The sequence below is a fragment of the Oncorhynchus mykiss genome, chromosome 5 (assembly GCF_057628025.1).
Source record: "Oncorhynchus mykiss isolate SJ-2025 chromosome 5, ASM5762802v1, whole genome shotgun sequence".
Classification (NCBI taxonomy): Eukaryota; Metazoa; Chordata; class Actinopteri; order Salmoniformes; family Salmonidae; genus Oncorhynchus; species Oncorhynchus mykiss.
Window position 1 is genome coordinate 98,268,790 of NC_143026.1, and position 23,411 is coordinate 98,292,200.

The 23,411-nt window shown below is 43.0% G+C and overlaps 1 protein-coding gene and 1 long non-coding RNA gene across 4 annotated transcripts; one reads left to right on the forward strand and one right to left on the reverse strand.

Annotated features, from left to right (window-relative positions):
• Window positions 1-351: 351 nt before the first annotated feature.
• Window positions 352-17,641, forward strand: LOC110524903 (uncharacterized). The gene is made up of 5 exons (XM_090236565.1): window positions 352-440; window positions 806-996; window positions 4,235-4,374; window positions 6,797-7,008; window positions 16,520-17,641. Exons 1-5 carry the CDS (start codon window positions 366-368, stop codon window positions 17,519-17,521), a joined length of 1,620 nt encoding a protein of 539 aa, XP_090092691.1. The 5' UTR covers window positions 352-365; the 3' UTR covers window positions 17,522-17,641.
• LOC110524906 (uncharacterized) lies at window positions 14,642-19,871 on the reverse strand. 3 transcript variants are annotated; one of them, XR_005051935.2, is made up of 3 exons: window positions 19,408-19,871; window positions 18,955-19,000; window positions 14,642-18,842 (listed from the first exon to the last, which is right to left on the reverse strand). It is a non-coding gene; the product is annotated as an uncharacterized LOC110524906 (long non-coding RNA). The 3 variants fall into 3 exon arrangements; XR_016496410.1 differs by having other exon boundaries at window positions 17,296-18,842; window positions 19,304-19,866; XR_016496409.1 differs by having other exon boundaries at window positions 17,296-18,842; window positions 19,296-19,866.
• Between the last annotated feature and the right edge of the window lie 3,540 nt (window positions 19,872-23,411).

Below are 23,411 nucleotides of genomic sequence, written 5' to 3' on the forward strand. Positions count from 1 at the left end.
ACTGAACCGCAGGAGGGCGCTGTTCTACCACTACACATCTAGTTTCTGTCTCCCCTATTGGCTCCTGTTCGTGTGTTGCTATGGTAACGGTCAATAGTAGTTTGTCAGGCGAGCTGGAAAGATGGTAGTTAGCTTGCTAACGGAGACGAACTATAATGGCAAGGCTGTGTAGCCTGTTAGTAGGCTATTACCAGTGTCATAAACGGTAGCTAGCTAGGTATTTTAAGTTCAAAGATGTGTCCAACTCCGTTTGGCTGATAGCTAACGTTAGCTGCCACTGTTGGCAGTGAAGTAGCTCAACGAACAGTATAACGTTATATAGCTATGTTGCTAATGTATTTCTGATGTAATTTCAGTGTCTAAAGATGACAACCAGACTTCTTGCCTCATTTAATGTCTTGGACAATCACTCCAAGAAAGTCCTGGATGGGCATGCAAGGGCAAGTAGTTGACTAGCTTAGCCCAAACCTTTATTTAGTCAGCTATCAAGCTAACGTTCTTGTTACTATTTACTTATTATGTTGGATGTATTCACTGGCATTACAGGAGGTTGGTTTGTTGTTCCATCAATGAAGGTTTTAGCTATTTCAACTCATCTAACACACTAGTTAAATTGATCTTAATCTTATATTAAATATATTTATATTATTGACTATGGTTAGTTATATATTCTCAGAAGGAACACAGTACATGCTCCACAACATGTTTAATGTATATCAACCCCAAATAGTACATAGCTAAACTTTAGATTTCCCCCCTTCATGCACCTGGAAGTAAATTGTTGTGAACCTGTTAAATTCTCCAGAAGAGTCGTCTGCTGAGCCATGCCCCCCGATGCTGCTGTGCCTCCTGCAGGAAGCCAGACCTGGTCCTGCCTCTGACTGTCAACTGTGACTGGACCTTTGAGTTCCCCAATGCTCGCAGGACCCCCATCTCCAAACACAAGACCACCACTGACATCAACGTGGAGCAAGAGTTTCTGCACAACAAATTACGGTAGAATTAGTCCGAATAAACTATTGACTTTGGGTAAGAGGAACAAACTACGGCATAATTAGAACTAAATTATTGGGTTAGAGTAGGAGGTGTCTATAGGTTTAGAGTAGTAGGAGGTGTCTTAGTCCTAATAAACTATTGGGTTAGGAGGTGTCTTGGTCCTAATAAACTATTGGGTTAGGAGGTGTCTTGGTCCTAATAAACTATTGGGTTAGGAGGTGTCTTGGTCCTAATAAACTATTGGGTTAGGAGGTGTCTTGGTCCTAATAAACTATTGGGTTAGGAGGTGTCTTGGTCCTAATAAACTATTGGGTTAGGAGGTGTCTTGGTCCTAATAAACTATTGGGTTAGGAGGTGTCTTGGTCCTAATAAACTATTGGGTTAGGAGGTGTCTTGGTCCTAATAAACTATTGGGTTAGGAGGTGTCTTGGTCCTAATAAACTATTGGGTTAGGAGGTGTCTTGGTCCTAATAAACTATTGGGTTAGGAGGTGTCTTGGTCCTAATAAACTATTGGTTTAGGAGGTGTCTTAGTCCTAATAAACTATTGGGTTGGTGTAGGAGGTGTCTTAGTCCTAAAACTATTGGGTTTGTACGGTAGTGAGGCTGAATACAGTAGCGAGGCTGAATACAGTAGTGAGACTGTATACAGTAGAGGCTATATACAGTAGCGAGGCTATATACAGTAGCGAGGCTGTATACAGTAGAGACTATACAGTGGAGAGGCTGTATACAGTGGCGAGGCTATATACAGTAGCAAGGCTATATACAGTAGAGAGGCTATATACAGTAGAGAGGCTATATACAGTAGAGAGGCTGTACACAGTGGAGAGGCTATATACAGTGGAGAGGCTGTATACAGTGGAGAGGCTGTATACAGTGGAGAGGCTGTATACAGTGGAGAGGCTGTATACAGTGGAGAGGCTGTATACAGTGGAGAGGCTGTATACAGTGGATAGGTTATATACAGTGGATAGGCTGTATACAGTGGATAGGTTATATACAGTAGAGGCTGTATACAGTAGAGGTTATATACAGGAGAGGTTATATACATTGGAGAGACTATATACAGTAGCGAGGCTGTATACAGTAGCGAGTGGGGAGGTGGGCCTCAGGGATAGCTTCGGTACTGGGTGCCACGGTGAGTGAAAGCTAGCTGTGAGCTAGCTAGCTAGCCGTGAGCTAGCTGTGAAGATCAGAAGTAGTGGTCCAGGGATTACGGCGGGAATCCAGCGTTGTTGTGGAGAGACAGTCCGATAATGGTAGACTAGCGAGTATTATCCAGGCTAAGAACAGGGCTGGTATCTGTGCAGAAGGTAAAAGCCGCTAGCAGTGGCTAACAATGACTAAATAGCTTGTAGCTAATTAGCTGGTTAGCTTCTGGAGATACTTGAATGTGTTCTAAAATTGAAAATAATAGCGATTCCGTATCACATTGGGTGAGGCAGGTTACCGGAAGGTATAATCGAATAAAAAATTGAAAATAAATTGAAATATATATATATATATATATATATATATATATATATATATATATATATATATATACAAAAATACGAAAAATACAAAAGTACACAAGAGGACAAAACAAACATGTCTTCACTGCTACGCCATCTTGGAGAGTAGCGAGGCTGCATACAGTAGCGGGGCTGCATACAGTAGCGGGGCTGCATACAGTAGCGAGGCTGCATACAGTAGCGGGGCTGCATACAGTAGCGAAGCTGCATACAGTAGCGGGGCTGTATACAGTAGCGGGGCTGCATACAGTAGCGGGCTGCATACAGTAGCGGGGCTGCATACAGTAGCGGGGCTGCATACAGTAGCGGGGCAGAATACAGTAGCGGGGCTGCATACAGTAGCGAGGCTGTATACAGTAGCGAGGCTGTATACATGCAACCGGTTAGTCGGGCTGATTGAGGTAGTATGTTCATGAATGTTTTGTTCGTGACTATGTATATATGATAAACGGAGTAGCAGCAGCGTAAAAGAGGGGTTGGGTAGCCATTTGATTACCTGTTCAGGAGGTAATCAACCCCACACATGAATGGTCTCAGGATGCTTTACTGTTGGCATGACACAGGACTGATGGTAGTGCTCACCTTGTCTTCCACGTACAAGCTTTTTTCCGGATGCCCCAAATAATCGTAAGGGGGATTCATCAGAGAAAATGACTTTACCCCAGTCCTCAGCAGTCCAATCCCTGTACCTTTTGCAGAATATCAGTCTGTCCCTGATGTTTTTCCTGGAGAGAAATGGCTTCTTTGCTGCCCTTCTTGACACCAGGCCATCTTCCAAAAGTCTTCTCCTCACTGTGCATGCAGATGCACTCACACCTGCCTGCTGCCATTCCTGAGCAAACTCTGTACTGGTGGTGCCCCGATCCCACAGCTGAATCAACTTTAGGATACGGTCCTGGCGCTTGCTGGACTTTCTTGGGCGCCCTGAAGCATTCTTCACAACAATTGAACCGCTGTCCTTGAAGTTCTTGATGATCCAATAAATGGTTGATTTAGGTGCAATCTTACTGGCAGCAATATCCTTGCCTGTGAAGCCCTTTTTGTGCAAAGCAATGATGACGGCATGTGTTTCCTTGCAGGTAACCATGATTGACAGAGGAAGAAAAATTATTCCAAGCATCACCCTCTTTTTGAAGCTTCCAGTCTGTTATTTGAACTCAATCAGCATGACAGAGCCTTGTCCTCGTCAACACTCACACCTGTGTTAACGAGAGAATCACTGACATGTCAGCTGGTCCTTTTGTGGCAGGGCTGAAATGCAGTGTTTTTTGGGGATTCAGTTCATTTGCATGGCAAAGAGGGACTTTGCAATTAATTGCAATTCATCTGATCACTCTTCATACCATTCTGGAGTATATGAAAATTCCATCATACAAACTGAAGCAGCAGACTTTGTGAAAATCAATATTTGTGTCCTTCTCAACTTTTGGCCACGACTGTACAAAATAAGTTAAAATAACGCAAAAAACCCCACAATAGCACAATTGGTTGGGCGCCCGTAAAACTCCTGCCATTTCTTCCGCAGCCATTTTAGATGTTAGGTTAGGGTATGATGTACCTATTGGCTTAGGGTAGGAGTTTTCTTAGTACTAATACACTATTGGGTTAGGGTAGGAGGTGTCTTAGTACTAGTATAGTGTCTCATGTCTAGGGCCCTAACCCTTGGCAGATGCTTAATTTGTAGAACCTAACCCGGTTCCTGTACAAATGTTTTACGTCCAGGGTATCAAAGCCAGCAACAGCAGCCTCGTCCACCACAGAAGACTTAAGCTGCAAACTGAAGGAGGCCGTCGGCAGAAGAGTGAGCGTCTGCACCTTCTCCAGCCCTGAATACCTTCCCTGGAGGATTGGACACAGGACAGGTGGGTTAAAGGGGGTACTATCCTCTACCTCTAACCCTACTCACCATGTAATACTGTCCTCTACCTCTAACCCTCCTCATCCTCACCATATAATACTGTCCTCTACCTCTAACCCTCCTCATCCTCACCATATAATACTGTCCTCTACCTTTAACCCTCATCCTCACCATGTAATACTGTCCTCCCTTAACCCTCCTCATCCTCACCATGTAATACTGTCCTCTACCTCTAGCCCTCCTTATCCTCACCATGTAATACTGTCCTCCCTTAACCCTCCCCATCCTCACCATATAATACTGTCTTCTAGCTCTAAACCTACTCACCATGTAATACTGTCCTCTACCTCTAACCCGCCCTCATCCTCACCATACAATACTGTCCTCTACCTCTAACCATACTCATCCTCACCATGTAATACTGTCCTCTAACCCTCCTCATCCTCACCATGTAATACTGTCCTCTACCTCTAACCCTCCTCATCCTCACCATATAATACTGTCCTCTACCTCTAACCCTCCTCATCCTCACCATGTAATACTGTCCTCTACCTCTAACCCTCCTCATCCTCACCATGTAATACTGTCCTCTACCTCTAACCCTCCCTCATCCTCACCATATAATACTCTCCTCTACCTCTAACCCTCCTCATCCTCACCATGTAATACTGTCCTCCTCTAACCCTCCTCATCCTCACCATGTAATAATGTCCTCCTCTAACCCTCCCCATCCTCACCATATAATACTGTCTTCTAGCTCTAAACCTACTCACCATGTAATACTGTCCTCTACCTCTAACCCTCCCTCATCCTCACCATACAATACTGTCCTCTACCTCTAACCATACTCATCCTCACCATGTAATACTGTCCTCTAACCCTCCTCATCCTCACCATATAATACTGTCCTCTACCTCTAACCCTCCTCATCCTCACCATGTAATACTGTCCTCTACCTCTAACCCTCCTCATCCTCACCATGTAATACTGTCCTCTACCTCTAACCCTCCTCATCCTCACCATGTAAGACTGTCCTCTACCTCTAACCCTCCTCATCCTCACCATATAATGCTGTCCTCTACCTCTAACCCTCTTCATCCTCACCATGTAATGCTGTCCTCTACCTCTAACCCTCTTCATCCTCACCATGTAATGCTGTCCTCTACCTCTAACCCTCCTCATCCTCACCATGTAATACTGTCCTCTACCTCTAACCCTCCTCATCCTCACCATGTAATACTGTCCTCTACCTCTAACCCTCCTCATCCTCACCATGTAATACTGTCCTCCTCAAACCCAAAGCCAACAACATATATAGTATCCAGCTACCCCTCCACTACAATATCTGCCCCAAGCCAACATCTACCCCTCTGATACAGTAACTGCCCCAATGCCAACATCTACTCCTCTACTACAGTAACTGCCACAAGGCCAACAACATCTATAGTATCCATCTTCCCCTTTGCTACAGTAACTGCCCCAAAGGCCAACAACATCTACCCCTCTGTTACAGTAACTGCCCCAAGGCCAACATCTATAATATCCATCTACCCCTCTACTACAGTAACTGCCCCAAGGCTAACATCTACCCATCTACTACAGTAACTGCCCCATAGCCAACATCTATATTATCCATCTATCCCTCTACTACAGTAACTGCCCCAAGGCCAACAACATCTATAGTATCCATCTACCCCTCTACTAGAAGACGATCAAACTTGACTATCTAGAGGAAGTAAAAGTCGTAACAAGGTTTCCGTAGGTTAAACTGAGGAAGGATTCATCTCTAAACCCCAACCAAGGCCAACAACATCTATAGTATCCATCTACCCCTCTACTACAGTAACTGCCCCAAGGCCAATATCGATAGTATCCATCTACCCCTCTACTACAGTAACTGTAGTGCAGCAACCCTTCTAACCCCTCCCCCCTCTGGCAGACACCAAGCCCTTAGTACTTTCACAGGTAACATTTGAAATACTTCATTAAGGTTGCAGGTTAGAGGTCAGCCTTGGTTGGGGTTAGAGGTATCTCAATCTCTTTGTTCAAAGACTCAATCATGGACACGCTTCCTCACAGTTGTGGCTGCTTCGCGTGATGTATTGTTGTCTCTACCCTTGTGCTGTTGTCTGTGCCCAATAATGTTTGTACCATGTTTTGTGCTGCTACCATGTCATGTTGTGTTGCTTCCATGCTGTGTTGTCATGTGTTGCTGCCTTGCTATGTTGTTGTCTTAGGTCTCTATGTAGTGTTGTGGTGATGTGTGTTCTGTCCTATATTTTTATTTTTAATTCCAGCCCCTGTTCTCGCAGGAGGCCTTTTGGTAGGCCGCCATTGTAAATAAGAATTTGTTCCTAACTGACTTCCTTAGTTAAATAAAGATAAAATAAAATACAAAATAGTGCTGTGTCTGTGTTCCTGCCCAGGAGAAAGCAGAGGAGGAGGAAGGTTGAAAAGGAAGAGTGTGAGGGACGGGCAGCGGCATACTCCAGTGACTGACAGCCAGAGAGAGGAAGTGTCTCCTGTAAGTGATGATGTCACAGCAGACTGTGTTTCTCTCAGCCTATCAGAGGAGCTGAAGAGAAAGAATGTGAGAGTCCTAATCCCTCGACCCCCTTCAGTTTACCTCCCTCTGCCGGTAAGTTCCCTAACCTCTGACCCCCAACCCTCAGAGGAAACTATCTTTCACTCTGTTTTACTATTTTACATTCTGTTCCTCAAAAGCCCTTATGGTTGCCAATTATATAAGGCCTTAGTGGCGTTGGCAGAAGTACCCTGACATATTTGGATAAATGTGACCAAGAAACACCACAGATTTCCCTTTGCAAACATGCCTGTTATTATTGCTAATTATGCAGCGCAACTACACAACCGCTTACAACCGCACAACTGACAAAACAGGCCGACTGTCCCGAGTCCTACAGCAAGCATAATGTAATACACAACATGGCTATTACCTACATATTCAGAGAGAGATTCTACAGCAGAGAAGTGCAGTGATAAAAGGGGTTATTATAAGTGTCACAAAATATGGAGAATGGATGAAGTGTTCAGTCCATCGTACGTGACCGTAATTAAACATCATGAAATAATCAAGATATTATCAGATCAGAACGACCACTCCCACTCAACGATCTACAGTAGGTCTACAGGCAAAATAGTGAATTCAGGGCCATGGTCAGGCATCGACCGGTTCTGCCCCGAGGTTCTGCTCCATGGTTTTGCCCCGAGGTTCTGCTCCATGGTTCTGCTCCGAGGTTCTGCTCCGAGGTTCTGCTACTCGGTTCTGCTCCGAGGTTCTGCTCCGAGGTTCTGCTCCGAGGTTCTGCTCCGAGGTTCTGCTCCGAGGTTCTGCTCCGAGGTTCTGCCCCATGGTTCTGCTCCGAGGTTCTGCTACTCGGTTCTGCTCCATGGTCCTGCTCCGGACTGTATATTGCATAGAAATAGAAAGCCCTGCATGTGTTTTTATTGAACCCACTTTGAAGTGAATAGCTCATTTTGAATGAACAAACACCACTGTATAGGCAGGCATGAAAACATCATGCATAATATCACGGTGGGTATGAAGACTGTAGCCCAGCTCACTTTGAATTAAACACATAGGTTCTGTTCTGTGTGTGCTATTTCTATGCTTCATATGCTTTCAGTTTTGTACACAAGCTTTGAACAGCTGAAAATACAATATTTTGGATGAAAGAAAATATATTTCACAGTGGTTTAGATGGTACAGTGATTCTCTACATTATACTTGCTTGTTTTGTCACAAACTGAAATAATGCGAACTATTAGAATTTTATCAACCAGGAAATGGCACTATTTCAGCATAGTGCATCATTAAGGGCCTCTTCACTCTCCCTATGTCCACGTGGGACACACTCCCTTCACACCGTTTCGCCCAGTGGGCGGTGCTATACGTCACGGTGGGCGTGGTTTAAAGTGCAACGACTGTCCGATGCGCATCCACGTTCAATTGATAACCCTCTGCCTGGGACATTATTCATAACTTCTTCAGTCATCACTATGGTGGGTTTATGCTTTCATATTAGGACATAATTTTGCTTTATTTGAACTAACAATAGCTAAGTGGCTGGATCAGTTTTCCCAAAAGTGAACAACGTTTTATGTCAAACTTTGCTTGCTAGCCAACCAGCAACGTCTGTGTTTATCAAGCCAATTTACTAAGCTTGTGTTACTGTAAAAGCCCCACACTCTCCCAGAGAACACATCATCGGCAAGAAGCCAGACACACTTTCACTTCTAGGAACAAACACAGGGATGGAATGACGGGAAAAGGAAATCTTAATTTGAGGGAAAACAGGGCTGATAGGACAGGGAGGATTACTTCATTTGAGAGAAAACAGGGCTGATAGGACAGGGAGGATTACTTCATTTGAGAGAAAACAGGGCTGATAGGACAGGGAGGATTACTTCATTTGAGAGAAAACAGGGCTGATAGGACAGGGAGGATTACTTCATTTGAGAGAAAACAGGGCTGATAGGACAGGGAGGATTACTTCATTTGAGAGAAAACAGGGCTGATAGGACAGGGAGGATTACTTCATTTGAGAGAAAACAGGGCTGATAGGACAGGGAGGATTACTTCATTTGAGAGAAAACAGGGCTGATAGGACAGGGAGGATTACTTCATTTGAGAGAAAACAGGGCTGATAGGACAGGGAGGATTACTTCATTTGAGAGAAAACAGGGCTGATAGGACAGGGAGGATTACTTCATTGGAGAGAAAACAGGGCTGATAGGACAGGGAGGATTACTTCATTTGAGAGAAAACAGGGCTGATAGGACAGGGAGGATTACTTCATTTGAGAGAAAACAGGGCTGATAGGACAGGGAGGATTACTTCATTGGAGAGAAAACAGGGCTGATAGGACAGGGAGGATTACTTCATTTGAGAGAAAACAGGGCTGATAGGACAGGGAGGATTACTTCATTTGAGAGAAAACAGGGCTGATAGGACAGGGAGGATTACTTCATTTGAGAGAAAACAGGGCTGATAGGACAGGGAGGATTACTTCATTGGAGAGAAAACAGGGCTGATAGGACAGGGAGGATTACTTCATTTGAGAGAAAACAGGGCTGATAGGACAGGGAGGATTACTTCATTTGAGAGAAAACAGGGCTGATAGGACAGGGAGGATTACTTCATTCGAGAGAAAACAGGGCTGATAGGACAGGGAGGATTACTTCATTTGAGAGAAAACAGGGCTGATAGGACAGGGAGGATTACTTCATTTGAGAGAAAACAGGGCTGATAGGACATGGAGGATTACTTCATTCGATAGAAAACAGGGCTGATAGGACAGGGAGGATTACTTCATTCGAGAGAAAACAGGGCTGATAGGACAGGGAGGATTACTTCATTTGAGAGAAAACAGGGCTGATAGGACAGCGAGGATTACTTCATTTGAGAGAAAACAGGGCTGATAGGACAGGGAGGATTACTTCATTTGAGAGAAAACAGGGCTGATAGGACAGGGAGGATTACTTCAATCGAGAGATGGCCCCCGGAATTCTGTTAATTACAGTTCTCCTCTCGAACACTCTGATTGTTCGACAGTGGCAATGTGTCTTACCCTCCCGCAGTGTGATATGAATCCGGGTAGCTCTTTCAGCTAGCTGTCACCAGGAGTCCTTGGTATGGTTCCCCCAACAGGCCTCAGGGACTGGATTGAGTGACTTCACCTGTAATTCACCTGTAGTGCATAAAATCTTGGACATACAGGTTTGGTTAACAAACAGTTTCTCATTTGTTCTATCTGATTATATCTTTAACTTCTATACCTACTTGTTAGCTATTTAAAAAAAAATTTTTTTTTTAAGTGTATTATCCAATAGGCCACATCCTATCCTAGACCACAATTTACCCATCCCCCCTGGCTCTGGCCAGGTAACAGCCTTGCCTACTCTAAACAATGACTTAGGTAAGATTAGTAAATTATCCTTATGTCTGACATCATCATGTAGGAGCGCCCCTTTCATTCTCCACATGTCCAATTCTCCCTTGGGCGTCCATTCATATCAATCCTGTACCAATTTTCTGTCAAGTGTCTTATCTACTTTAAGAAGTATCTGTGCTACTTATATATGTCCTTAAATATATATATTTATTGATTAAAACCGTAACCCTTTCCTATCTTTCAAATACCACTAAGCGTCTCACTGTCTCACCTAACAATAATCCTAAATCATCATAGATGTCATATATCCCTTTCAAATGTAATACTATTTAAATAAAAAACTCCTAATAGTCAAACAAAGCCAAAACAAATGCTAACCATATCAAATCCTTCCTACACTAATAAGCTCTTTCCTTCAGGGGTCCACAGTATTTTATCTGACAATAACATGAATTAACCTTAAAATCAGTTTCATCAATAATTTAATATATGTTGCATAGTGTGGAATACCTTATCTACAGTAATTTATCACCCCTAAGAACTGAAACTTATTTATTTTCATTAATAATTTTTAATGCTTATAAAATCACTATTTTTCTATGTAATTTCCTGCCCTATTGGCTTAATATATCTCCTATCCAAACCTCAATGTATCTTATCTCCCCCTATTTATTATCAATGATAAATAGGATAATGCATGCATTTTCCTTCTAAATGACACAAACAATTTTCTCTGTCACCCCCAGTCACAACATCATTGCCGTAGCGACAAAAGTGCCTTGTGAGTGATGTCATCAACAATGCCCATTCCACAGCGACAAATTATTGTTGGCTGTCTGCAGCAGGGTTCGAAAATCCAAACCTAATTTATCACATCTGTTGCATCTTGAATAGAACTTACTGCATCAATCAACCAAAATTGTACTGCCAGAAGTACAGAAAAGAGTGTACCTGAACAACGGTCAAACCAATTTGAGTAACGTTATTGTTAATGACGCAGTTTTACATTATTCCATAACAAATCTACCTGCCTCTAACAACTAACTCTCTTATTACTTTCAGCATTTTAATATCCTATTTCTTTTTTCCCAGTGGGCAAAAATATATAACCCCTCTCATTTCAACGTTTTTCCTTACCTCTATCATAAGCTTTAAAACCAACCTTTATAACTTTCTCTTCTCTTTCCTCTTCACACTTATAAAATGTCCAAGACTTTAAAAATAACACACAAGGCGCCAAAATTATAACGTGTCAGTCAATCTATAAGAATGAAAAACATTGCGGTGGCCACCTCTCTATCGCCATTATCTCTCCGCTATTATTTAGATTATTTTTTATTTAGGCAACTGTCTCCTCTATTGATACAACAATTTAAATACAACTCAATTCTCAATACATTATTCCAGAAGATAATTTAGTGAACAGACATAGTCTTGCATCAAAATTCGCTTCGTTATTATTTTTAGTTCAATGAATTAGTCTATCAATTTAACCTAAACAATCTATTAAAACGTTCAGTTTATATCTTATACAAACAACTTTCCAGGCAAAACATACAAATAGTTTAATTACAATCAAAAACTCAGATTTTGGTTAACGCCTTGGCTGGGAACCGAACCCGGGACTCCAGCTTGGAAGGCAGCTATGCTCACCACTATACCGCTATGTAAATTACTAAGATTCTCCGCAAGATTCTCCGGGACAACAGAAAATAGCCCTAATTTAAAAGCCCAAGCTTTTCCTCAGCGAGGATTCTCATTAATCTCGCTCTCTTTGTATCTGACCCTTCTCCCCCCCCCCCCCCCCGATTGTCGCCTCTGATCTTCCCCTCAGTTAAATTACAATCTCTGTGATTATGTCCTAATCCGCCACAATGTTTGCAGGGAGTGTTACACTCCCGGGCGAAATGTCCAGTTTTATTACAATTAAAACATCTCAGCTCCCCCTTACTCCCTTCGCCTGACGTTCCCTTTCTGTCTGCTCCTGTTGCTCCAGCAGGCTCCACATATGCTGGTGGTGGTTGTGCGGGTAGCTCCTGCAGCCGTATTCTCACAACCACTATTTCATCAACATGATTACCTCTGTATTTTTGGTATACTAGAGAAGGATATAGTTTGTTACCCTCACCCCCGCCCAATTGGCTAACTTTTTCATCTGCGGGAGCGGAGGGCAGCGCATCTTGGCTCTTTTTGGGTTTCCTCCTATTTTCACCCTCAACTCTCTTTTTTGCTTCTGAAAGCCAAACTCCGGCTGTGTATAACCCCTGTTTATTCTGCTTTTTCACATCTTTTCCACGTTCCTTATGTATCTGTTTTTTAAGTGATTCTAGCTTTTCTACATTTAGACGGCCATCAAAATCATATTTCGTTCTCCATTTTAGACCGAAATCAATGTTTATTTTGTCTCTCTCTTCCATATAACGCTCATCTCCCGTTAGTTCCGGGACCTCCTTTGAGGATATACTACCCATATTTGACACTTATCTTTATCGTTACTAGTAGCTATGGTATTTAATCACTTATCTATGCCTTTCTATTTTTTACCTTCTATGTGTGTGTATTACTACGATCTATGTATGTGCTGTTTACCGTTACCCAGTTACTTTAGTTGCTCTTTCCTGTCTATGTGTGTGTCTCTTTAATGATAACCAATGTGTATGGGTTTCTATTTATTCCCCTTTCTGGAAACTTCGTCTATAGATTTTACTTTTGATCGGACATTAAATTTCACCCGTATACAATTATAAGCTCATTATAAACTATTGTTCCTTGGGACTGTCAACGTTAATATCTCATATCTCACTTCTCTAGACTAGGTTTCCCTCTCCACCTCCTTGGATATTACTTTCTTTCAGTATTGAATAGGTTCAGTTATTCCGTTCGCCTAGGATTACCCTGCCTTCTCACCAAGCCTAATTTATCCTCACCTGTTTTAATATATCTATCCGCTACTTTACATAACAGATAGACTACTTAGGTTAAAACTTTATTTAGGTATGTCTTTTGAATTAATGGCTATCCTATTTGTACAGAACGACCGTCCTATCTAACAAAAGTTACTATATCACTTCCTTCCGTTATATTTATTTGTGGTAGAATTCGTTACCTTAGGTCTTTTCGGACCTCCTTCCGGTAAAACACAAAGTAGAAACCTAGTGTATTTCCTCCCAAATTCGAGAATAAAGACTATTTACCTTCGTCCTGTAGACTGGGAAAAGCAATGCCGGTTCGATTCCGTCACCTTCTCTGTCGCCCTTAGATCTAATACCGGCCTGTTCTTTAAACCTCAATTCAGAGGCCAGGTCTTTAAATAACGAGTCCAGACCCGTCCGTGCATGGCTTTCGGCTCTACCTTCGGACGACAGAGGCAAGTTTGTGGAATCCGCTTGTAGGACCAATTGTTACTGTAATTTCATTATTTCCAATATGTGTTCATTAATTTAATTCATTGTCTATTTTATGAGAATTTGTAAGATTCTTATTTGCATAAAATAGACGGAGACCAGTCTTATCAAAAATGGATAATAGTATTTATTCTCGGAGCGCGCTCTCAAGTATCCACGAACAACAGTTTATATACAAAACATGACGTAATTTCATTGCTTCTAGAATGAATCTCCTCCTCCCGACTGAGAATAAAGCAAGTTCAAAAGTTCATTCCAACTCACTAACACACACACAGGACACACAACATAACTGAATTAACTCTTGACCCTTCACCATTATCGATCACCAATGAGCTGACAGTTCTAGTTAACAGAAAACCTAGGAATGCACTCATTGCCTTATCTAAAACACCCCAGAGCTAAGTTTCCTATCTACTTACTTAACCCACAACCCGTTCCTCCCCAGACTAGTTGGAATGGTGTTTATTATGTTTAATTACTCCTTGTTCATGCCACATAATCCCTTCTTTATGAACTAACATTATTAATCAGATATTGCAAAACAGGGTATAGTTTACTTAGTTACAGTTCTATTTAAAATGGGGATCTTGTTTAGTAATTTATTCATAAAATTCCCAACAGCTTGCCTGAATGAAATAAATTAAACTGATAATGACTAGATTTAAACTAATTTCACTTCGATTGGTTAGTCAACATATGCTGTCAATCACTGAGCTGAATTGTTTGCGTTTAGACGAACAAGATCAGATTAACTGAGCCTTTCACCCCTCCCTTTTCAGTAACTGTGATGTGAACTACAAAAAAATGGTAACCAATACTTCAGGTCAGTATGATATGTATGTTAGGGCTGTCGCCGACAAAAAAATAAAATCTTAGTCGACCAAGAGTGGTCTTTTCTTTCTGATTGTTCTAAATTTTAAAATGTGTGTTTTTCCATTAAAAGACACACTTTGTGTTTGTAATAAAATCAACAATACTGTATTGATAGACACTAACAATCAAAGGTTAAACAATTCACACAATGAAGTTATGAAACAATGAATGCGCACAAACTGGTGGGAAAGAATGCATTCTGCATCTTACCCACACTTCCCTTCTTCTTGTACCCAACCATCCCCGCAGCCGGGTCAATGAATTAGTTCACTGAGACTGGTGCAAATCAGGCAGGTGTCTCGTTTGCCATAAAAAAAAAAAAACATCTATTTGCAACTGCTCGACTAAAAGAAATCTTGGGCGACCAAACAATTGACCAGATGGGGTCAGCCATAATGTATGTGTTGAATATATTCCACGATTTGAGCTCGTGCTCGGCTCGTGCTCTACATTGTGTGCACCCGTATGTATGCGCGCTGAAATCTACGCCCACCGTGACCTATAGCACCGCCCACCGGGTGAAATGGCTGAAACAGTATGTCCCATGTCTGTGTCACTTTGTTTTACGCTAAACAGGACAATGTCCACAACCACGATTATGCTCTACAAATGAATAGTCCATGGCCTCATAGTTAAGCTGATTTATAACATTACCCTGGCTTTGATTGCCATGGCTTGCACTGCAGTCTTCAAAAGTGGGGTTTACTAGCCTGATTCTTGACTCATGCTTCACAAAGGTGCTTCCAATCCTTATCTGTCTGTAACAAATGAGCTTTCCATAGTAGAGCTGAGGGAAGTGTCTCCACATTTGACAGAAAACAGCATCCCTTGATAAACTGTATTTCAGACAAACTGTCCGTACCATGTGATTGTGATAAAAACCAATAAGATGCCAGTAACCTCCTGCTGCATTTACCCAAAATGTCTGATTAGTCAGGAGACGATACAAACTACAAATTAAATTCGTTAATTTTTTTATATTCACTAGATGATCAAAAGTATGTGGACAGGGGTTGAGGTCAGGGCTCTGTGCAGGCCGGTCAAGTTCTTCCACACTGATCTCGACAAACCATTTCAGTATGGACCTCGCTTTGTGCACGGGGCCACTGTCATGCTGAAACGGGAAAGGGCCTTCCTCAAACTGTTGCCACAAAGTTAGACGGATAGAACCATGAAAAACAGCCCCAGACCACTATTGACCAAACTTAGTGGTCTGGGGCAAACTTTACAGTTGGCACTATGCATTCGGGCAGGTAGCATTCTCCTGGCATCCGCCAAACCCATATTTGTCCGTCGGACTGCCAGATGGTGAAACTTGATTGATCACTCCAGTGAACGCATTTCCAATGGTCCGGAGTCCATTGGCTGCGAGCTTTACACCACTCCAGCCGACGCTTGGCATTGCGCATAGTTATCTTAGGCTTGTATGCATCTGCTCGGCCATGGAAACCCATTTCATGAAGCTTCCGATGAACACTTCTTGTGCTGACGTTGCTTCCAGAGGAAGTTTGGAACTCGGTAGTGAGTGTTGCAACCGAGGACAGATGATTTTTACGTGCTTCGGCACTCTGCGGTCCCATTCTGTGGCCTACAACTTTGTGGCTGAGCCCTTGTTGCTCCTAGACATTTTCACTTAACAATAACAGCACTTACGGTTGACCGGGGCAGCTCTCGCAATGAACTAACTTGTTGGAAAGGTGGAATCCTATGACTGTGTCACTGAGCTCTTCAGTAAGGCCATTCTACTGCCGATATTAGTCTATGTAGATTGCATGGCTGTGTGTTTGATTTTATTCACCTGTCAGCAACGGGTGTGGCTGAAATAGCCGAATCCACTAATTTGCATATATTTTAATATACAGCCTGATTTGGGTGGGCCAGTATTCAACCGGTCGTGGCTTTGCCTCTGTAAGGCCTGTGTGTTTATTTCCTACTTGTATTGTTGTTTTCACAGATAGTCAGTGAAACATACCCTGTGGTGTGCAACAGTGATCCGTACCAACACAAGCCCTTCACCTCCTCTGGACACCACTTCCTAGAAGACCCTAATCCCAACCTTAACCCTAGCCGCAACCTCAGCAGGACCACTCTCCACTCTGCTATCGTCCGCATCACTGACTCCCTGCAGGCAGACATAATGGTGAGGGAGAGGAGAGAGAAAGAAGGGGCGAGATGGGAGAAGGGTGAGGTGAAAGGGGAGAGGGAGAGAGAGAGGGAGGAGAAACAGGGTGTGGCAGGGCCCCACAGTGTGAGCCTCTGGGTTCTGTCTGCTGATGGGAGGGTTGGTAAGGCCTCAGAACTGGGACAACTCCCGCTGCATAGCAACCAGCTGTCCCCCCCTCCCTCAAGCAGGGCCCATCTCCTCCCCTCTCCTCCCCCCAGGCAGAAGCGAGGCAGCTCCACTGCTGTGGGTCCTGTGCTCAATGGGATGAACCCTAAAATGTCAGAGCCTCTGATTGGCCCTCCAAACTACTTCAGACCACTCCCCTCTGGAACCAGCAAGCAGCTTCAGACAAGCTCTCTCGTGGAGCCAATCACAGGTCAGATGGACTTCCTGTTCATCTCCAAGCCGCTGAAGCATCATCATGAAGAGAGCATGAGTCCGCTGGTTGCCAATCAACGGGCCAGTAGGGAGGATTGGCGGTTGGGCCAGAGGCACTTGGTGATGCTGTCAGAGGAAATAGATGTAGAGAACATCAGAGTTTACGGAGTCCGCTTCTTCCTGTCCCAACTCGGGAACAAGACCCCACGGCATTCCACCTCCCTCTATCTCTCAGAACATCACTCACACACACATGTCAAAACCAATTCCCTTTACGACTCAGGCATGGAACACACACTGAAAACCTGCTCCTCTTATGAGTCTGGCTCAGAACACACACTGAAACCCAACTTCCCCTTCGACCCTCAGCAGGCTATCAGCATCCCTACAGCAGAGAATGTTCTCTTACCATGAACGGAGAGTAGGATACTCATATTATATATTATGTTCATATTATCTAGCTAGCTATATATTCTATAACATAGAAATAACATTTGATTTTTTATTTACAATAAATTTGGACTGCAAACTTCATTGATATCAAGCGTATCTGTTTTCTCTGAAACGATGCATACACTTTCTAGATGGAGACAACCATTTGACTCCGGCAGAGATACTGATGACAACGCAACCCTTCAGGGTGTACGCAGGCAAAGATTATGGATATATTAACAAGATGCATGTCTTGCCGCCCTAACAATGTGAGTCGTTGTCCACAAAGCGACACAGTAGTCTGCCTAGCTCCCACCTATCCTTTCTATGGATTGGTGGATACGTCTCATTATTGTAATCTGTTTTTTAAATATTCGATGAGGGTTGTTGACTTCATCCACTTGTATTCAATGGTGAGAGATGCTACAGGGCATCCTCAAGCAGTTCCAGCAGGACTTTTACGGGATCAAAGAGAGCGTACAGCAGGAAAAGCTTTCTCTGTGACCCACCCCCATCCTGTCTGATCACACCTCTTCAAACTGTCCTGCAGATGAGGATAGTCACCCCTCCAGCACTGAACACACCCTGGTCCCACAACTGCACTGCTCCTCCATCACTGAGAGGGATACGTTCACAGAGCTGGAGAGATACATGGTGGAGCTCAGAGAGCTAGTCCACACAATCCAGACAGAACAAACCCACAAAACAGACCAGCACAACAACACCTGGAGGGCAGAAGGTGGAGATGGGTGGCTGCTCTACGGACTGAGGTGAGAGAACATAAAGGAGAATGGAAAAAGGATTTAGAACTCCAGCTAACTGTAAATCCCCATATTGGCATTGTTGCATCACTGGCAGGAGAGAAGATTTTGAAACTCCCAAAAATGGCTGAATTTACCAAGTAGCTCTGAGAATGAGTTTATTACAGAGAATGAAATAATGTTAGTTAGGGAGCCAATAAACCTACTGAAGCCATTCATGTTTGAGCCGATCATTGCCCCAGATCAGAGTTCGTTCTCGTATTACATCCAGTCAGAGGTTCCTGTCAGTCTGTCTGGATGGCGATGTATTGGACGTGTCACTAATCCTTATGAAGGACTTCCTGTCAGAAGAAGTTAGTCAGCAGCCGATATGCCAGTTAAATAATTGGTGAAATGTTGCTATAGGGGCAGGACTCTGTTGTATACTGATGGTCGTGAGCCCAGTCTAGCCGGGCCCTGAGCTCTTTAGTGGTGGACCTCTTCTCCACTGCAGCACATGAACACTCTGGCACCAAGTTGTCAGTTTGGCATGCTGTTCTTTCCTGTTGGTAGAAAATAATGAAGGCATCTATTAGGCTACAGTTATATTCAAGAATCACTGCATATACTTGAACTAAACAATAGCTTTAGAAATAACATGGAATTTGCTTGTACCTCCTCTGCCTCCAGGATGAAAACATTCAGGGATGAAGATGTCATCCTGAAAGCAAACAAACATTTTGTTAAGACAAATATATCAGTTGGCATTAGCAAGCTACCTGTCTTGTATGCTTTGTCAACACACACACACAGCAAATACAGGGACATTTATTTTTCAGCGAACATTAGTTATGTCAACTTCAGTCTAACTAAATGAGGTGGAGCTAACAAAATATTACTTGACTGAGGTGGAAGCTAGCTACAGTAACTACCTAATAACACAGAGAAACTTGCAATTTTTGTTGCAGTTGAGTTGCTTGCTAATGTTAGTTGCTAAATACTTCAGACGCAATTACCTTGTTACCTTCAACTAGAGTTGCAACAAAGTTGTCCAGTGTCTAACGCTAGCCTCGTCAACAACATTCATGACCAGTTAACGTTATCTCGGGCTCCATTGCATTGACTCACATCACCTCCTCCGTTCAGTCACTTTTGCTTGACTCCGAAGTCAGTGATGATGGTCGGTCGGTAACCCCTACACCATAACCCTCTAAATGTCAAATGGAGGCCCCCGCAGAGGGCATTAAATAGGCCCATGACTCCTTTCCATTCGGAAACTCCTGGTTGCCGCATTGAGAGTGCCCTTCATCGCGAAGTCTGCCTCCGCGAAGTGCTGTCTGTAGATCCTGCTAGCTCGAGCTGGCATGTCCTTCCTCTTCAGGACATGGAGCAACTTCTTCAAAAGTGCAGCCTATGGTCGTTTACCAAGGGATTTTTTTGGAGCCAATTCATGCAGCCCGGCACTATACAGTTCATGTTTGAATTGCTATTGTTGTTTCCATCTTCGTTGTCCGCACCTAACCTCACTCTCTTCGATTGACGCTCCGGGTAAAAACTCAATACTACACCGCCAGTCGTTACTATGGCAATTTAAAATGGCGCTGACCATAGCTCAAATAAACTTTGTTGACGATCAAAATACTAAACAGAGATATGGTAAAGGCACATGTTTAGTATTAGTGGATTGAATAATTATCTGCTTATATTTACAGTTTAAGTCGGAAGTTTACATACATCTTAGCCAAATACATTTAAACTCAGTTTTTCACAATTCCTGATATTTAATCCTAGTAAAATTTCTGCCAACAAATTTTCTATAGGATTGAGGTCAGCAGAGCTTTGTGATGGCCACTCCAATACCTTGACTTTGTTGTCCTTAATTAATTTTGACACAACTTTGGAAGTATGCTTGGGGTCATTGTCCATTTGGAAGACCCATTTGCAACCAAGCTTTAACTTCCTGACTGATGTCTTGAGATGTTGCTTCAATATATCCTGCCTCAATTTTCCTGCCTCATGATGCCATCCATTTTGTGAAGTGCACCAGTCCCTCCTGCAGCAAAGCACCCCCACAACATGATGCTGCCACCCCCGTGCTTCACGGTTGGGATGGTGTTCTTCGGCTTGCAAGCCTCCCCCTTTTTCCTCCAAACATAATGATGGTCATTATGGCCAAACGGTTCTATTTTTCTTTCATCAGACCAGAAGACATTTCTCCAAAAAGTACGATCTTTGTCCCCATGTGCAGTTGCAAACCGTAGTCTGGCTTTTTTATGGCGGTTTTGGAGCAGTGGCTTCTTCCTTGTTGAGCGGCCTTTCAGGTTATGTCGATATTGGACTCGTTTTACTGTGGATATAGATACGTTTGTACCTGTTTCCTCCAGCATCTTCACAAGGTCCTTTGCTGTTGTTCTGGGATTGATTTGCACTTTTCGCACCAAAGTACGTTCATCTCTAGGTGACAGAACACATCTCCTTCCTGAGAGGTATGACGGCTGCGTGGGCCCATGGTGTTTATACTTGCATACTATTGTTTGTACAGATGAACGTGGTACCTTCAGACGTTTGGAAATTGCTCCCAAGAATGAACCAGACTTGTGGAGGTCTACAATTTTTTTTCTGAGGTCTTGGATGATTTCTTTTGATTTTCCCATGTCAAGCAAAGAGGCACTGAGTTTGAAGGTAGGCCTTGAAATACATCCACAGGTACACCTCCAATTGACTCAAATTATGTAAATTAGCCTATCAGAAGCTTCTAAAGCCATGACATCATTTTCTGTTTAAAGCTGTTTAAAGGCACAGTCAACTTAGTGTATGTAAACTTCTGACCCACTGGAATAGTGAATTATAAATGAAATAATCTGTCTGTAAAAAATGGTTGGAAAATGACTTGTGTCATGCACAAAGTAATGTCCTAACCGACTTGCCAAAACTATAGTTTGTTAACAAGAAATTTGTGGAGTGGTTGAAAAACGAGTTTTAATGACTCCAACCTAAGTGTATGTAAACTGCCGACTTCAACTGTACCTCGGCCTCAGCTGTGAACAATCTGAGAGACAAGGCAAGAAGGGCCTTCTATGCCATCAAAAGGAACATAAAATTTGACATACCAATTAGTATCTGGCTAAAATACTTGAATTAGTTATAGAACCCATTTCCATTTACGGTTGTGAGGTCTGGGGTCCGCTCACCATCCAAGAATTCACAAAATGGGCCAAACACCAAATTGAAACTGCATCAGAATTCTGCAAAAATATCCTCTGTGTACAACATAAAACACCAAATGATGCATGCAGAACAGAATTTGGCTGATCCTTGCTAATTATCAAAATCCAGAAAAGAGACTTTAAATTCTACAACCACCTAAAAGGAAGTGATTTCCAATCCTTCTTTAACAAAACCATAACGTACAGAGAAATTAACCTGGAGAAGAGCCCCCTAAGAAAGCTGGTCCTGGGCTCTGTTCACTATCACCCCACAGAGCCCCAGGATAGCAACACAATTAGAAGCAACCAAATCATGAGAAAACAAAAAGAAAGACTGCCGTAAGCAGACCACACTGCCCTTTCCCACCTGGACAAAAGGAACACCTATGTGAGAATGCTGTTCATTGACTACAGCTCAGCTTTCAACACCATAGTGCCCACAAAGCTCATCACTAAGCTAAGGACCCTGGGACAACAGCTCCCTCAGCAACTGGATCCTGGCCTTCCTGACAGGTCGCCCCCAGGTGGTAAGGGTAGGCAACAACACATCTGCTACGCTGATCCTCAACACTGGGGCCTCTCAGGGGTGCTTGCCTATTCCCTTGCCTAGCCGAACACACCATCATTCACATCGACAGAGCTGTCGTGGAGCGGTTTGAGAGGTTCAAGTTCCTTGGTGTCCACATCACCAACAAACTATCATGGTCCGAACACACAAAGACATTTGTGAAGAAGTCAAGCTTCCTGACATCCAGGACCTATATACTAGGCGGTGTCAGAGGAAGGCCAAAAAAATTGTCAGACTCCAGTCACCCAAGTCATAGACTGTTCTCTCTGCTACCGTAAGGCAAGTGGTGCCAGAGTGCAAAGAACCAAAAGGCTCCTTAACAGCTTCTACCCCCAAGCCATAAGACTGCTGAACAACTAATCAAATGGCCACCCGGACCATTTACATTGACCCCGCCATATCACTTTACCCCTACCTACATGTACAAATTACCTCGACTAACCTGTACCCCCGCACATTGACTCGGTACCGGTACTCCCTGTATATAGCCTCGTTATTGTTGTTTGATTTTCTTGTTATTTTTCAATGTTTTAGATTTTTTTTTCACTAGTTAATTTAGTAAATATTTTATTAACTTTCTTGAACTGCATTGTTGGTTAGGGGCTTGTAAGTAAGCTACTACACCTGTTGTATTCTGAGCATGTGACAGCTTGTCTTCAAATCAAATGTTATGTGCACTGCTCTTGTACTTCAACTATTTGCACATCATTACAACACTGTTTGTAGACATAATGACATGTGAAATGTCTTTATTATTTAGAAACTTTTGTGAGTGTGTTTACTGTTACTTTTTTTGTTTATTTCACTTGCTTTGGCAATTTAAACATGTTTCCCATGCCAATAAAGCCCCTCGAATTGAAATTGACAGATTTTTCGCCGAGTTGGGCCTCTCTTTCCTCTTCCTCTCTGACGCAGGGCAAGCAAGCGATGGCTGAGAGAGGATGATGGTTAGTGCTATATGGGATCCTCAATACGTCCACACCCTAAATCATAACCCTAACTTTACCTTAAAGGTAGACTCAGCGAAAGTGAACAGCATAGTGGGTTAATTTCCGCAAAAACTAAGGGCGTTGAAGCGTGGGGCCAACTGCTCCGCTGTTTTGGAGCCCTTGCAACAACGCTGTACACAGCGTGAAGCATCCCTTGCACATGCGCAGATACTGTCCGTGTTCGAGAGCATCAACACAGTTATGTATCATTGGTAAATTGTGACTGACTGATCTACAAATAATAATGAGTTATTTATGATGCAATGTGATTTGCAGGTCAGTCAGTCGCCTGCAGTCGTTTTGACTATCTCGAACAGTCAATATCTGCGGTGCTGCTCGGGGCAACGTCATATCGTTGAGTTTACCGGA